This window comes from Trachemys scripta, chromosome 2 (genome assembly GCF_013100865.1).
Source record: "Trachemys scripta elegans isolate TJP31775 chromosome 2, CAS_Tse_1.0, whole genome shotgun sequence".
NCBI lineage: Eukaryota > Metazoa > Chordata > Testudines > Emydidae > Trachemys > Trachemys scripta.
Genome location: NC_048299.1, coordinates 152,889,567 through 152,902,822, shown reverse-complemented (window position 1 = coordinate 152,902,822; position 13,256 = coordinate 152,889,567). Strand labels below are relative to the sequence as shown.

At 51.3% G+C, this 13,256-nt stretch overlaps 1 protein-coding gene across 1 annotated transcript in view; it reads right to left on the bottom strand.

Moving 5' to 3' along the window:
- Window positions 1–237: 237 nt before the first annotated feature.
- Window positions 238–13,256, bottom strand: part of LZTS1 (leucine zipper tumor suppressor 1) — a 39,309-nt gene continuing 26,290 nt past the window's right edge. The window contains exons 2-4 of the mRNA XM_034761939.1: window positions 7,950–8,440; window positions 4,081–4,899; window positions 238–2,349 (exon numbers count right to left, since the gene is read on the bottom strand). Coding sequence (XP_034617830.1) covers window positions 1,672–2,349; window positions 4,081–4,899; window positions 7,950–8,303 — 1,851 coding nt within the window. The 5' untranslated portion in view covers window positions 8,304–8,440 and the 3' untranslated portion in view covers window positions 238–1,671. The remainder of the gene's footprint in view (window positions 2,350–4,080; window positions 4,900–7,949; window positions 8,441–13,256) is intronic.

The window sequence follows — 13,256 nt, the reverse complement described above, 5'->3', positions numbered from 1 at the left end:
GTAATTCCCAAAAGCACAGACTACCTCCATCCTCCTCAGGCAACCAGACACAAAAAGCAGCAAGAAGCTGAGCTGGACTGGTCAACATTTGTCAAACAAAAAATATTTTAGTTGGAAAGTGGCTATTTTTCCTAAAATGGAAATCTTTGCAAAAAAAAATCATTTTGTAAAAAAAATATTGTATGGGGTTTTTTTTTTTGTTTGTTTGTTTTTTTTTTTAATGAAACCTGTAAACTAAACATTTGTGGATTTGGTGTTTTCAGTTTTTGTTGTTTTTCCTTTTTCTCCCCTTCCCCTTTTAATGACAAAAGGAGGGAGAGGGCAGGGGCTGGGTTCTAAAACTGAAATGCTGCAAATTTTCTAAACTCAGAAATTTCAAAACTGAACATTTGCAATAAAAACGTTTTGCAAAAGCTTTAGAATAGGTGAAAAAAGGTTCCTTTTGGAAACCTGAAGGATGAAAATTATTATGAAATGTTCAACATTTTTTTGTGAAGACTCTTTCAGCATTTTCTGACCAGCTCTGGAGGCGAGACAGCCAGGCTTGTTGAAGTCACGGGTGTCGTTGGCATGAAGCAGTTTGGGGCGGCACAAAGCTGAACTGATAAGCACTGTCAGCTAATGCTCCCTGGAGATTGGTCCCCTTCTACTGGCAGTTCTAAGAACTTGTTTCTTTTTTGCCTGAGGGCACAGGATCAATCCTCATCCTAGTCCCTGTCAGAGACTGTGAGGCATCTTCTAATTTCCAGCCCTTCCTCCAACATACCCACCATCATCCTGCTAGCCAAGGAGAAATGGATGGGGCTCCCTTTGGTCCCTGGTCCTGAACTATCTAGTTGGGGTGGTCATTCTTGAGGTCATGTTAACCTAATGAGAGAAGAAGCAGATCTGGGATGCTAATCCAAGTCTCTGGCATGGCGAAAATATCACCTTGGCCTGTAGGGACTGGAGTCTGGACGGGTTCCACTGGACTCTAGATGCAGAGGAATAAAAGCCTGCAAATCCTAGACACCAGAATCCCCTAGAGGAAGATACATAGATTTTTTTGATTGGCTCAGTGTGTTCCTTAGCCCTTGGGCCCAGGCTCAGTGGTTGAAATGAGGCATTATTTCCCGTGGCGCTCAGGAGGAGGAGTGTGTCCCTGGCCGCCGCCTTCCAGGGGCTGGACCAATGTGTTTGTTACACACTGGAGGGGCTGGTTTCCTTAGCCACTGTGACCCAGTGGCCCCTACTGTACCCCTGGGAGATTTTGGTCAGTGTGTCACTTTATTCCCTGATTGCAGAATCATTTGCTAAACTCCTGTTCCAATCCCCAACCCTCCCCCCCATCCCACCCCACCTCTGTTTCTCAGCCCTACAAGTGGGAGACCAGCATCCTGCTGAGGATGCATCAGACACGAAGGGCGGATGCCGGCACGTCACCATTAGCAGGAGTCGCTTTTTTTCACCTCCACAACATGACAGGCAGCTTGGGGCACCATCACGGTGCCACACCAGGGGCTCTTGAGCTGGCTGGGCAACCAGCTTGGCTAACACATACACGGCTCATCCAAACTGTACATGGGCTGTCCGGCAAGAACAGACCCATGGGGCTGTGCCGCTCAGTCCTTGCCCGAAAGAGACCCTCCTCCCCTCTGCTGTGAGGTGGGGGGAGAGAGAGAGCAGGTCTCGTTAGATCTCTGTGGCTATGATGTCCTCGTAGGGGACATCGGTGCCATGGATATCCAGGTCGATGGGCTCTCTGCCGTCTCCCCCTGCAGCCAGTTGCTGGAGCATCTTCTCCATGTTCTGGTTCCTTTTGTACATGTGCAGGTAGCTCTGCTGCAGCTGCTTCTGGTAGTGGATCACCTTCTCCTTCTCCTCCTTCCAGATCTGTCGCTCATGCTGGAAGCCGGAAGTCATCTGCTCATTCTTGTCTCTCTCCTCCTTCAGCTCTGCCTTCAGCTTATCCACTTCCCCCTGCAGGGCTTGGACATCCTCCATCATCCCCACAGCCGGGCTGGCGGAGGCCATCCCGTCCCTCCCATCGCTCCGCTGCTCCTTGAGGATGGTCAGCTCCGTCCGGAGCTCCATAATCTCCTGCTCCAGCAGGTTCACCTTCTCCCTCAGCAGCTCCGACTCATTTCTCTTGCGCTGGAGCTCGTTCTCGCACACCTCCAGCTCCATGGCCTTGGTGCGAAGGGAGCCTTCCAGGTCCTGGGTTTTCATCTCCAGTCCCTCTATCTTCCCCCTCACGTCCTTCAGCTGGGCTTTCAGGCTAAGGATCTCGCTTGTCTTGGCATTGAGCTCCATCTGGGAGTCCTTCAACTGCTGCTTCAGGAGGGAGATTTCGCCAGACTTCTGACACACCTGTGGGGGGACACCAACCAGACAGCGTTAGGGCCCCTGCTTAAAATCCACAAGCCAAAGCGGTACAAAAACCACCATGTCACTCACCCGTGCTCCATCCGATTCCAGTCCATGGCAGAGGTGGGAATAGAACCTGGAGTCCTGGCTGAGAAACCTTCTCTTAGCACTGTTCTACACTACCCATTGGACTTTTACACCCAGGCACCATCCCTGAATATTGCAAATAGATCAGTGATGCCCAAAAATAGCTTCACTGAGGTGAAATTCAGTCCCCAGAGTGGGGCTTATGTAGTGCCTAAACTTGGTGCTGGGTCTCTGACAATCCCAGCCTTGATCCTGACATACCCTGCAAAGGGGCCGGGGGGGGGGGGGGGGGGTAGGCACTCAAATACTACTGAAATTCAGTAAGCACTGAGCTCCTATCTCCCTCAGGGCCAGATTTCGAAGGGCTCAGCATCCACCGTTCACCCAAAAGCACAGGGCTAATTTGAAAACCTGGCCCTTAACGGTATGTCTACACAAGCTTGTGTCGATGGGACTTGCGCCAGCATACTCCAAACAGCAATGTGGATGTTGCAACCCTGGCAGAGGCTCCGGGGAATGCTCTGAGCTTGGACCCAGAGCCTTGCTCCCAGCTCGGTGTGGGCACCCTCTGAGATTTTCATTTTTGGGGTTTTCAGTTTAGGAGCAAATCAATAGAAATATGAAAACAAATCAGCACATGGGGGCGGGAGGGGGAAGGGCTAAAATCAATTTTGAATTGCTGCCATCCTCTAATGTACACAATAGTCCATAAATAGCAATGGCTCTGTACATCCATTTGTAATGGACACGTTAACATATTTCATTCATGCTGCAGGGAGGGGAATGCTGCTTGAGTTTTCAGCAGCTTACCTGTTTTTTTTTTTTTTTTTTTTTTTAAACGATATCAAATCAATAAGGAGATTATATAAAACACGGGCATGCAGTGGGAAGGTTTTAATACTCTGATAAATTGACCAAGTCAAGCCCAGGTAGTTACTTAGCATGTAAGTAAAGCAGCTTTATAATTCCTTGGGGGATGAGGGGGGAACAGACTATAGCTGGAAGTATTGTGTGATTGGCTGTTTCATTAACTGAGTTATTTTAATAACAGGGTTTTTTAAATGTCGTCGTTGTGTCTTTAAATGATGTGAGATGCCAGGATGTCATGAGGGGCACAGGATCAATCAAAATCAATATGTTACAAAGCCTCCACATGCCCGGCAAGCAAGAAAAACATCTTAAATGGACAGTCTCTGTATTCTGTGCCTACAAATAACGCATCCATGCACACAGCAGATAACTACCTTCACAAATTGCTCCAACACAACAACATTCAGTGCAGTATATGTGAGCACAGAAAAACAGGCTGGCATCCAGAAAGCCCCCTTAATCCAAAGGCAACTGGCATTTATTTCAGTAAGCACTGGTTTGGGCCTTAAGTGCCTAAATACTAGATTTCTGGATGCTTCATAAATGCGACAGATAGTGTGAATGAGCTCAGCCACAAAGCATTTGTAGACCCCAAAAAGGGTAACTGTGCAATCACCTGTTTGCACAGTTACTGTCTCTGCATGCCTGCCTGCCTATCTGTGAGTGCGATCTCCTTACTTTCATGTGCATACCCATTTTTTTTATTTTTGCAGTCGCAGCAATTTGGACCCCCCACTTGTGTGGGTTCCGTGTGTTCAAAACAGAGCACTGCCTCACCTCCCACTGAGTTTCTTCCAGCGCTGGGGCAAAGCTGGTCTTCTCTTTCTCATAGGACCTCAGCTTGGTCTGCAGCAGGTCTTGCTCCTTCATGAGCTTCTCCAGCTCCTCACGAAGCTGCTTCTTCTCTTTTTGCAACTGGAACACTTGGAGGTGCAGCACCTGCTGCGTCCGCTGCATCTTCTGAGAGGTTTGCTTGAGCTTGTTGTTGCACTTCTGCTTCAGCCCCTCCAGCTCTTCCTTGCAGCGCCTCTGCTTTTCTTCATAGGCCTGGCAGGAGGTGGCCTCCTTCTCCTCGAAGCTGCACTGCAGTTCCTGCAGCTCCCCTTCCCTCTCCAGCAGTTTCTGCTCCAGCTCCTGGATGGTGGACTCATCTGTGGAGATGGGAGACCGAATGCAGGAGGCTTTCTCGTGGTGGTGGTGAGCAGCTTTTCCAGGGTTGAGGATCTTGTTGCCGCTGTCAGAGAAGGACAGCGCCTTGAGGCTCATCATGTTGCTGTCTTGTATGATGGTGCACTGGGTGATGTTGTGGGCCGAGCCCCCGAAACGGCTGATGGGCCCCATAGGGGTGACCAGGGGATCCAGCTGGTAGCTGCTGGTAGTGCTGTGGGTTGGGAGGCTGGACATTGAGTTCCTGCCGGAGTCCGACAAACCTCCAGAGCACAACATGGGCTTGAGTTCTTGATCCTTCGCTTTGTCTGGAGGGTGCAGCTGCTGGGAGATGTGGCTGCCATTTTCCGGAGAGGAGTGGAGGATCGCACCTGAGCGGGGGATCACTGGCTTGAAGGCGGTTGGCCTTATAACGCCCTTCTCTGGGCCCTAGAGAGAAGAGAGATTCTGATCAGTGCGTACCCAAGGCCTCAGATCTTACTCCTTTTTGCTTAATCCCTTGTAGGTTTTCTAATGCCACCCTCACGAGGGCAGGGTCCTGGGCAGCTGAGGCTGCAAGGGGGTCCCAGAGCATAACTGAACCCTGCTGGCTGACTCACTGCGGGGCTGCCCCACTTGGGAGGAGGGCCGAGGGACTGAGGAGGCGGGCAGGGAGATCCCCGCCTGTGGAATTGTGCTGGCCTGCGTTCCAGTGCGTCCCCAGGAACTGAAATTAGAGGGAGGTGTTCGAAAAGGACTAAATTGGCAACACTGCATGTAACTAGCTGACCACTGGGGGGAGGCAGATGGGGGAAGTTCAGAGTTCCAGAATCAGTTTAGCCTCTAGCCACTCTCCTCCCTTGGGAGCTTCCTTTGCTTCTCCTATCTCTGCCTCTCTCAAGGACATAACCGCTGTTTGTTCCCAGATGCACTGAAATACCCTGTGTCCACTGGGTCTAAACGGTGCAGCAGGCAGGGGAAGGGATGTTCGCGGTACCTCAGGCTTCTCTTCCCGTTGCTTCCTTGGACGGTGCCCTGGGACAGACCCGGCTCCTGGCAGCTCAGCCAAGGGATAGCGCTCTCTCTCGGCTCACCCCTGGAGCTGCTTCCTACCCTAATGAGGGTTGGAGCTGTGGGATGGGAACATGCAGGGGGCACGCAGCAAACCCAGTCACTGAAAAAGGAGAATGTGGCTGGCTGGTTATTAAATAACTGTCATGTTTGCAGGGATCTCAAGTACTTTCCAAAAGAGGGAGGGGGTGTTACCCCCATTTTAGACAATATGGGGAACTAAGGTCCAGAGGTTCAGGAACTTACTCAAGACCACGCAGTGACTCAAGGGCAGAGCTGGGAACAGAACCCAGGCTCCTGCTTTCCCCAACAGAGAACACGCCTCTCCCAAAGCAGGGAATGGAGCCCTGGGACCCAGTTCCCCAGTACCCTGTGCCTGGTGCAGTCATTTGCACCAGGGCAAAACGGGGTGAGAACTCCACCCGTCTGATCTCCTGGCATCTTATACTCAGTGGGCACTGGTGCAAATGGCAACCCAGGAGGCAGGGTTCAGAGCCCAGGAGCCCTGATTCACAGGGCCCTGATCTAATCACTAGATCATGGGTTCACAACTGGGGTGTTGTGACTGCTCTCCCTTTCTTTAGGGCTAGGTGGGAGGGGAGTCCCAAAACTATTTGCCTTGTAACATGGGCTTGTGGTCCAGAGATTGTTTTGCAATAGTGGACAGGCCATGTTCTTGGGCTGACTACCAGTGGGGAGATAGCCCGTGTCCTGTAGCACCAGGCCAGTCTTAATTATTTTGAACACCTGGGGATCACGAGCTCTGATTCCTGAGGCAAATGTGTACTACTTTTTACACAGGGCCTTGCTCCCTTGCTGGCCTGTCGCCCTAGGAGGGATTGTTTGGGTCATTTCCTGTCACTGGAAGAGCTCTGCTGCGAGTGCCCTTAAAGCCACACTTGGTCATGGAAACGTTTCAGTGCAGGAGCAGCGCGAAGCTGTTTGTAAACTGCAGCTTCTCCAGCGGCACAGACAGGGATCTGCTATCAATCTAATTCCTGGCTCTGGCCGTCAGAGCTTGACTGGAGTGCTCAGCTCCTTCGTAACCAAGTTCTTGTTTAAAGAGTAGCGGCTGCCTTGTGAAAAGCTTCCTCAAGCCTCCTCTTTATAGACTCTTGTGTTTCTCCTTTGTTGTACATACATATCCCCTGTTACCATAGTATCTGAGCATCTCACAATCTTTTAATGCATTTATCCTCACTATCCACTGTGAGGTAGGACACTGCTATTATCCGCACTGTACAGATGGGGAACTGAGGCAGAGAGAGACTAAGGGATGTGCCCAGGGCCACACGGGAATTCTGTGGCAGAGCAAGGAACTGAACCCAGATCTCATAAGTGCTAGGCTAGCACCGTGACCTCACAACCATCCTTCCTCTTTTGTGTCTTAGCTCCACACTGTGTTTTTATTTCTCTTTTCCCTCACTTTCATTGTTACCGGGGCTGGCTTGCTATGTTGCAAGCCTCAATCACAGGAACACTGGGCAGCCATGGAGCTATTAGGGCTGGGAGAATCTTGGCAGTTTCAGTTCACAATGGGGTCTGGCAAACCTTTTATTTGGTTTAAGTCCACACAGGTTTCCCTGCCTGCCTCCTGAGCTCCAATATGAACTTGAACGAAGCCAGCAACTCAGTGCAAAACTCAACCCAACCAGCTGAGTGCCACCAGGGTTTCCACCCGAAACCCTAAGGCTGCACAGTGACTATCTGGGAGCTATAAACCAGTCCCAGGCTAACTTGAGCAAAGCTTCTTGGGAAACTGGTCTGGGTTTGGAGTTTGTAATGAAATCTCAAACTAAACCATTCTTGGGGCTTGACATTAACAATTCTGCACCTCTCTAGTGGCCTTCAATCGGCTGGGGGAATTGGGAATTTTGTTTCAGCAAAGTGACTCTCCCAAAGTGGCAGAGTTGGAAATAGAATCCAGGAGTCCTGTTAGGATGACCAGATGTCCCAATTTTATAGGGACAGTCCTGATTTTTGGGTCTTTTTCTTATATAGGTTCCTATTACCCCCGCCCCCATCCCGATTTTTCACACTTGCTGTCTGGTTGCCCTAAGTCCTGACTCTGTCTGCTTTAACCACTGGATCACACTGACAGTCCTAACCCCTTGTGCTGCCGTAATCAACGGCTCTCCCTTAGTTAATCTGCAACTGGTCATATCCCACCCATCCCTAGGTCTTCTCTGCTGTAGGGGTTTGCCCTGATTTCAGCCGTCGGTGTAGCTGCACCTAATGTAGACAAGGCAAATGGTTATATGCTGCTACTGTATTTGCACAGCTGCAGCTCCACTGGCGCAACTAGCAGGACAGCCTGTCTGCCCTAAAGGCTGCATTAATGCCACTAGCTATTCCACTGGCTGAAACTGGGGCAAGCCCCCAGTGCAGACAAGGCCTTAGACACCGTGTGACTGGTCTCTGTTACTAACCAGTTCCAGCTGATTGGAAAATGGCATCAGTTTCTGGGGAGTGGGTGTGCCAAAGTCCATGCCAGTCGCCCCTGCCTGGCTGCCCAGGTCCCCGCTGGAGAGTGACGTGTAATCTGTCCGGTGGGAGCCGTGGGCTTTCTGGCTGACCTTGATGTAAAAGAAGTCCTCATTCTTGTTGCCTTTGGAGCTGGACTTGTTGTGGCTGGAGTCCTGGGAGAAGCCAAACCTCAGCAGCCCATCTGAATACCTGTTCAGCTTCTTCAGGTGGGACGACTTGCGGAGCTTGTACTGGGAGGCCCGGCAGTGCTTGCTGTGGAAGCTGTGGCCGGAGATGAGGCTACTGACACTCCCCATGATGCTCCTGGGCTGATGGCATGTAGAGGAGAGAAGAGACCCCAGGAGTGTCTTCTACGGTGGCGTCCTGGCTAAGGGTGGAGACAGGTTGTGCTGCAGTCATAGCAAAGATCTCGCTGTACCCAGGAGTTGCAAACCTGCGGGAGACAAGAAGTGAATGGAAGAGGATAGAACAGGGAATTCAAGTGCACGGATCCATTTCAGATCTCTCTGCTGGGGGCTGCAGGGATCACGGCGGTGGCGGGGGAAGGCCGGAGGAGGAGTTCTCTGGACTGCTGTGCAGGCGGTCAGGCTAGATGATCATAATCGTTCCTTCTGGCCTTAAAGTCTCTGAATTTAAGCGGCTGGGTCCAATTCCAGTTCCTGCTGGACAAGTGTCCACACCACAAAAACTGCCCCCCCCCCCCCCGTTGCCAGGTTCGGCAGAGGGGCCAAGCATTGCTTGGGTCAGAGACTGCAGGTCCCTCTCGCCACTTCCCCAGGTCTAGGCTCTGAAGCACAGAGGGGGCGTGCTCCCAGTGTCCCATGGAGCGAACAGACAGCACGGCAGGCACCCAACATGCTGAACAGGGAGGGGCTGTGGGTGCGCGTGTACACACACACAACACACACACACCCCTCTCTCTCCCTCCCTCCCTCCCTCCCTTCTGAAGTGTTCAGAATGCTGTCTAAGGCCTTGTCTACACTCAGGAACTGTCCCGATTCAGCAGCTGGTGCAGCTGCACCAGTGCTGACCACTAGGGCCAACCCAATTAACGTAGCCGGAGAAAACCTTGGCTTGCTCCCGGGGTCGGCAGTGGCAAGCACTTCTGCAGCTGCATTGACTGCCCACCCCCGGTGGCTGATTCGGGGCTAGTCCCACATGTGGACAAGGTCTTTCCTTAATGTCTTGCAGCCTCTGTTTGCCAGAATGGACAAGGGAGGGAGTCTCTAACCCAGGACTGGGGCATTCTGAAAACAAGATGTGTCACCTTCAACAGCTGCTAGCCAGCTCTGTGGCTCTTAGCTCCTGACTCTCATTGTTATTGTACTGTGGTACACTAACAGCCCCAGTCACGGACCAAGACCCTGTTGTGCCAGGTGCTGTACATAGTCAAAATCACGTTCCTAAAGTCCGGCCCTCTGCAAAAACAAACTGCTTTAATGCAGCAAACACATCCATGGTATGTTGGGGGTAACAGAAAGCAGTATGTGATTTCCTGTGGTGGGGCATTGGTCAGCTTTCTGTTAGTCATCCTGACAACCTCCTGGCGCGTTCATTGGTCCGTGCTGGAGGGCTGTTATTACCAGCTTCCAAGCAGACTGCTGGGGCTTTGTCTCGAAGTATGGTAGGACATAAATGAAATGGTTCGTTCAGCTGCACCTGGGGCTCCCGCGCATCTGTTTGGAGACCAGTATGAGTGAGCAGAGCTGAGCAAAATGTTTGACCCAAACGTTTTGTGTGTGACAAACACAGTTTTGAGTCAGCTCAAACCATTTTGTAAATTCACATCCAATTTGCCAAATTGTTTTGGTCAAGGGGAAAAAAAAAGCTAAACAAAATAATTCAGGGAGAGGCTAAAGGTTCTGTTCTGACATTGTTTCAAATGAAAATGTTTTTGTTTAGCCAAACTTGTTTTAAATTTTGAGCTTTATAAAGGTTTTATTATTGTTGGTTTTAAAAAATAAAATGTAAAATGTTGAAACAACATCTTTTGTTTGCCCTGGGACCATTTCAAAACAAAACAAAACAACAACTTTAGCATTGCCAGCAAACTGAACAATCAGATTTTTGCACAGCTCTGCATGTGAGCCCCAGTGGAGCTACGCCCTCGGCCGGGTGCGTGACGCCGGGTAACTGGCCGAGGGGATGCTGCAGAAAGAATCAGTTTAAATTAAAATACAGGCTGCTGGCTCAGATGTGGGTTTTCTTCTCTTGGAACCAGCAACCAACAACCTTCCAATCATCAGATTCTTGTCTGATTCAAGGAAGTTCCCTTACTGTAGTTAGCACCGCATCTGCCTCTGCAATATTCATTATGCCATTGCATACACTCATCCCCTGCCTCAAAAGGGTTTGTGAAAATAACACTCTGCACTCATCTAGCATCTTTTAGTCAAGGCTCTCAAATTGCTGCGCGCACACGCACACACACACACACCCACCCACCCACCCACCCCCGGCTCTAGGCACCAGCAAAAGAAGCTGGTGTTTGGGGCGGCACATTTTTAGGGGCGGCATTCTGGCGCGGGCCATGCTGCCCCTAAATATGTGCCCCGGCCGCCCTAACTCACCTCCGCTGCTGCCGCTCCAGCGCCGCTGCTCGCCCTCCCTCCCAGGCTCTCAAACCCGCATGAAACAGCTGATTCGCACGCCGCGGCCGCTCGGGATCTCCCCCTCCCTCCCGGTTTTGAGAACCTGGGAGGGAGGGGGAGACCCTGAGTGGCCGCGGCGCAGGCGCTGCTTCTCCCTCTCCCTCCCTCCCTCCTAGGCTTGAGCGCCTGGGGGGGAGGAGGCAGGGCTGGGGATTTGGGGAAGGGGCGGAGTTGAGGTGGGGGTGGGGTAAGAAAAAAACAGGGGGGGGGGTTGCGGCCAAAATTGTTTTCACTTGGGGCGGCAAAAATCCTAGAGCCGGCCCTGCACACACACACACACACTCTCTCTCTCTCTCTCTCTCTCTCTGGGGGATCTCAAACAGTGTATTGATGAGAACAAATAGGACACTTCCAGAGTCGTCAGAATCACCCACTGTTCTGCAGCCAGAGTCCTGCTGGGCCACTCTATTAACTTTACAGCCCAGCAGGCCTGCCCTTTCATCTTGTTCACTTGAGGGCACTTAATGCAGCCAGACTGAAGTCATGCTGCCTTATAGTCCTTTGCCGGTTTTCCATTATGATCTGAGATAATGTGAGTGCGGGCGTCTGTGTATGCACATTCATCCGTGTGAAGGGATGTATGTGCATAAGTGTGTAACTGTGTGTGAGAATGCATGGGGTGTGTGGGCATGACCACGAGTGTGCACGTGAGAATGCACGGGGGAGACTGAGAGCAAAGGTGTGTGTCAATGCCTGCTTGTGCAGGAAAGCAAGTTTATATAAGTGTGCAGGGTGAAGAAGCCATCTAGTAGCCAGGGCATTGTTAGCTTGTAGCCTACTGGCATTCCCTCCATCCCTGTCACAAAGAACAGGCTGTGACTGAAAGGACAGTAGCTGAGGAGGAGACATACAGGGTATGTGCACACCGCAATAAAACACCCGCAGCTGACCCGTGTCAGCTGGCTTGGGCTTGGGCCGTGGGGCAATACAATTGCAGTGTAGGTGTTCGGGCTCCAGTGAGGGTTGAGAGCCCGGGCTCCATCCTGAGCCTGAACATCTAAACTGCAATTTGATAGCCCTGCAGCCTGACTTCTGCGAGCCTGCGTCAGCTGCCAGAGGCCAGCCGTGGCTGTTTTATTGCAGTGTAGACATACCATAGAAGGGCTTCTCCCTGGTGGGGAGGAAGGCTCTGCTGACCTCCCACAAGCTGTCTGAATTTCCCGGAGCTGGAACGATGGAATCCCAAGCTCCCTCGCTTTGTGGCATGGTTCCCAGAGAGCTGGATGCTAGAAGCCTCAGGCTGGAATATCTCCAAAAATGGTATATTCCACCCACTCCTTGGGCAGCCTTTTCCCTTGCCAAACTGTGCTCACAGCTTGCATGCTCACCTGACCGTTTAACCTTTGCTTCCCCTGCTGCAGCTTAAGCTCACTGACTTCTCCTGAGGGCTTGGTTGCACTGCAAAGTTAAGTTGAGTTATAACATGCATAGCCCCGAATGCGAGTCCCATCCATATCTAAAGAGCCTTCATTCAAATCTGGTGTTAAGAAGAGGTCAGGGTTATAGGCCCAGCAAGTCAGCTCTTAACACAACCACTCTGTCGCGTGGATGCAGGGTGGTGCCAGGAGTCCTCCAGTGCCGCCCCACAATTCCACCCATGTGCCCAGAGAGGACAGAAAAATTCTCCCACAATTCCCGGGGAAAGCATTCCCAAAGCAGCTCAGCACTAAGAACGGTGGGCTGCGTCCCCAGAAGTCTTAGCAGCACCACACAGAAGTGAGTGCAGCGCCAGTGCGGACACAGCAGTGGCAGTCTGGTCGCGCTCGCTCGAGTTAGCCTAGCTCCAGAGGAACGATGCGAGTGTAGAGAACATGAGTTCACTCGGCGGGGAAGACAGACCCTATGGATACCAACTAGCCCCTGGCCCCTTTGGGTATTTGCAGATAGTTTGATTTGGGCATCTAAGGGGAGAGCTAAGAACTGTTTTCAAGTAAGGCTGATTCCCCTACAACAACTTCTTGAATGCAATGCACTATGGGATACCCCTCTGCAGCGACAAGGCCAGTGAAATGCCATTTCTCATAGACTTTAAGGTCAGAAGGAACCATTGTGATCATCTAGTCTGACCTCCTGCACAACGCAGGCCACAGAACCTCACCCACCCACTCCTGTAATAGACCCATAACCTCTGGTCGAGTTACTGATGTCCTCAACTCATGATTTAAAGATGTCAAGTTACAGAGAATCCACCATTTACACTAGTTTAAACCTGCAAGTGACCCATGCTCAATTCTGCAGAGGAAGACAACCCCCCCCCGCCCCCGGGTCTCTGCCAGTGCAACCCGGGGGGGAAATTCCTTCCCAACCCCAAATCTGGCCATCAGTTAGACCCAGTGCATGTGGGCAAAACCCACTAGCCAGACACCTGGGAAATAATTCTCTGTAGTAATTCAGACCCTCTCCATGTAGTGTCCCCTCACCAGCCACTGGAGATATTTGATGCTAGTCATCGCACCTTAGCTACATGCCATTGTAGGCAGTCTCCTCATACCATTCCCTCCAGAAACTTGTCAAGCTCACATCTTCAACCCCCACTTTAATAAATGCATTTAAAAACAAAAGCTGCTCCCCCAGCCCTCAATTTCTGCCCCATAGCCA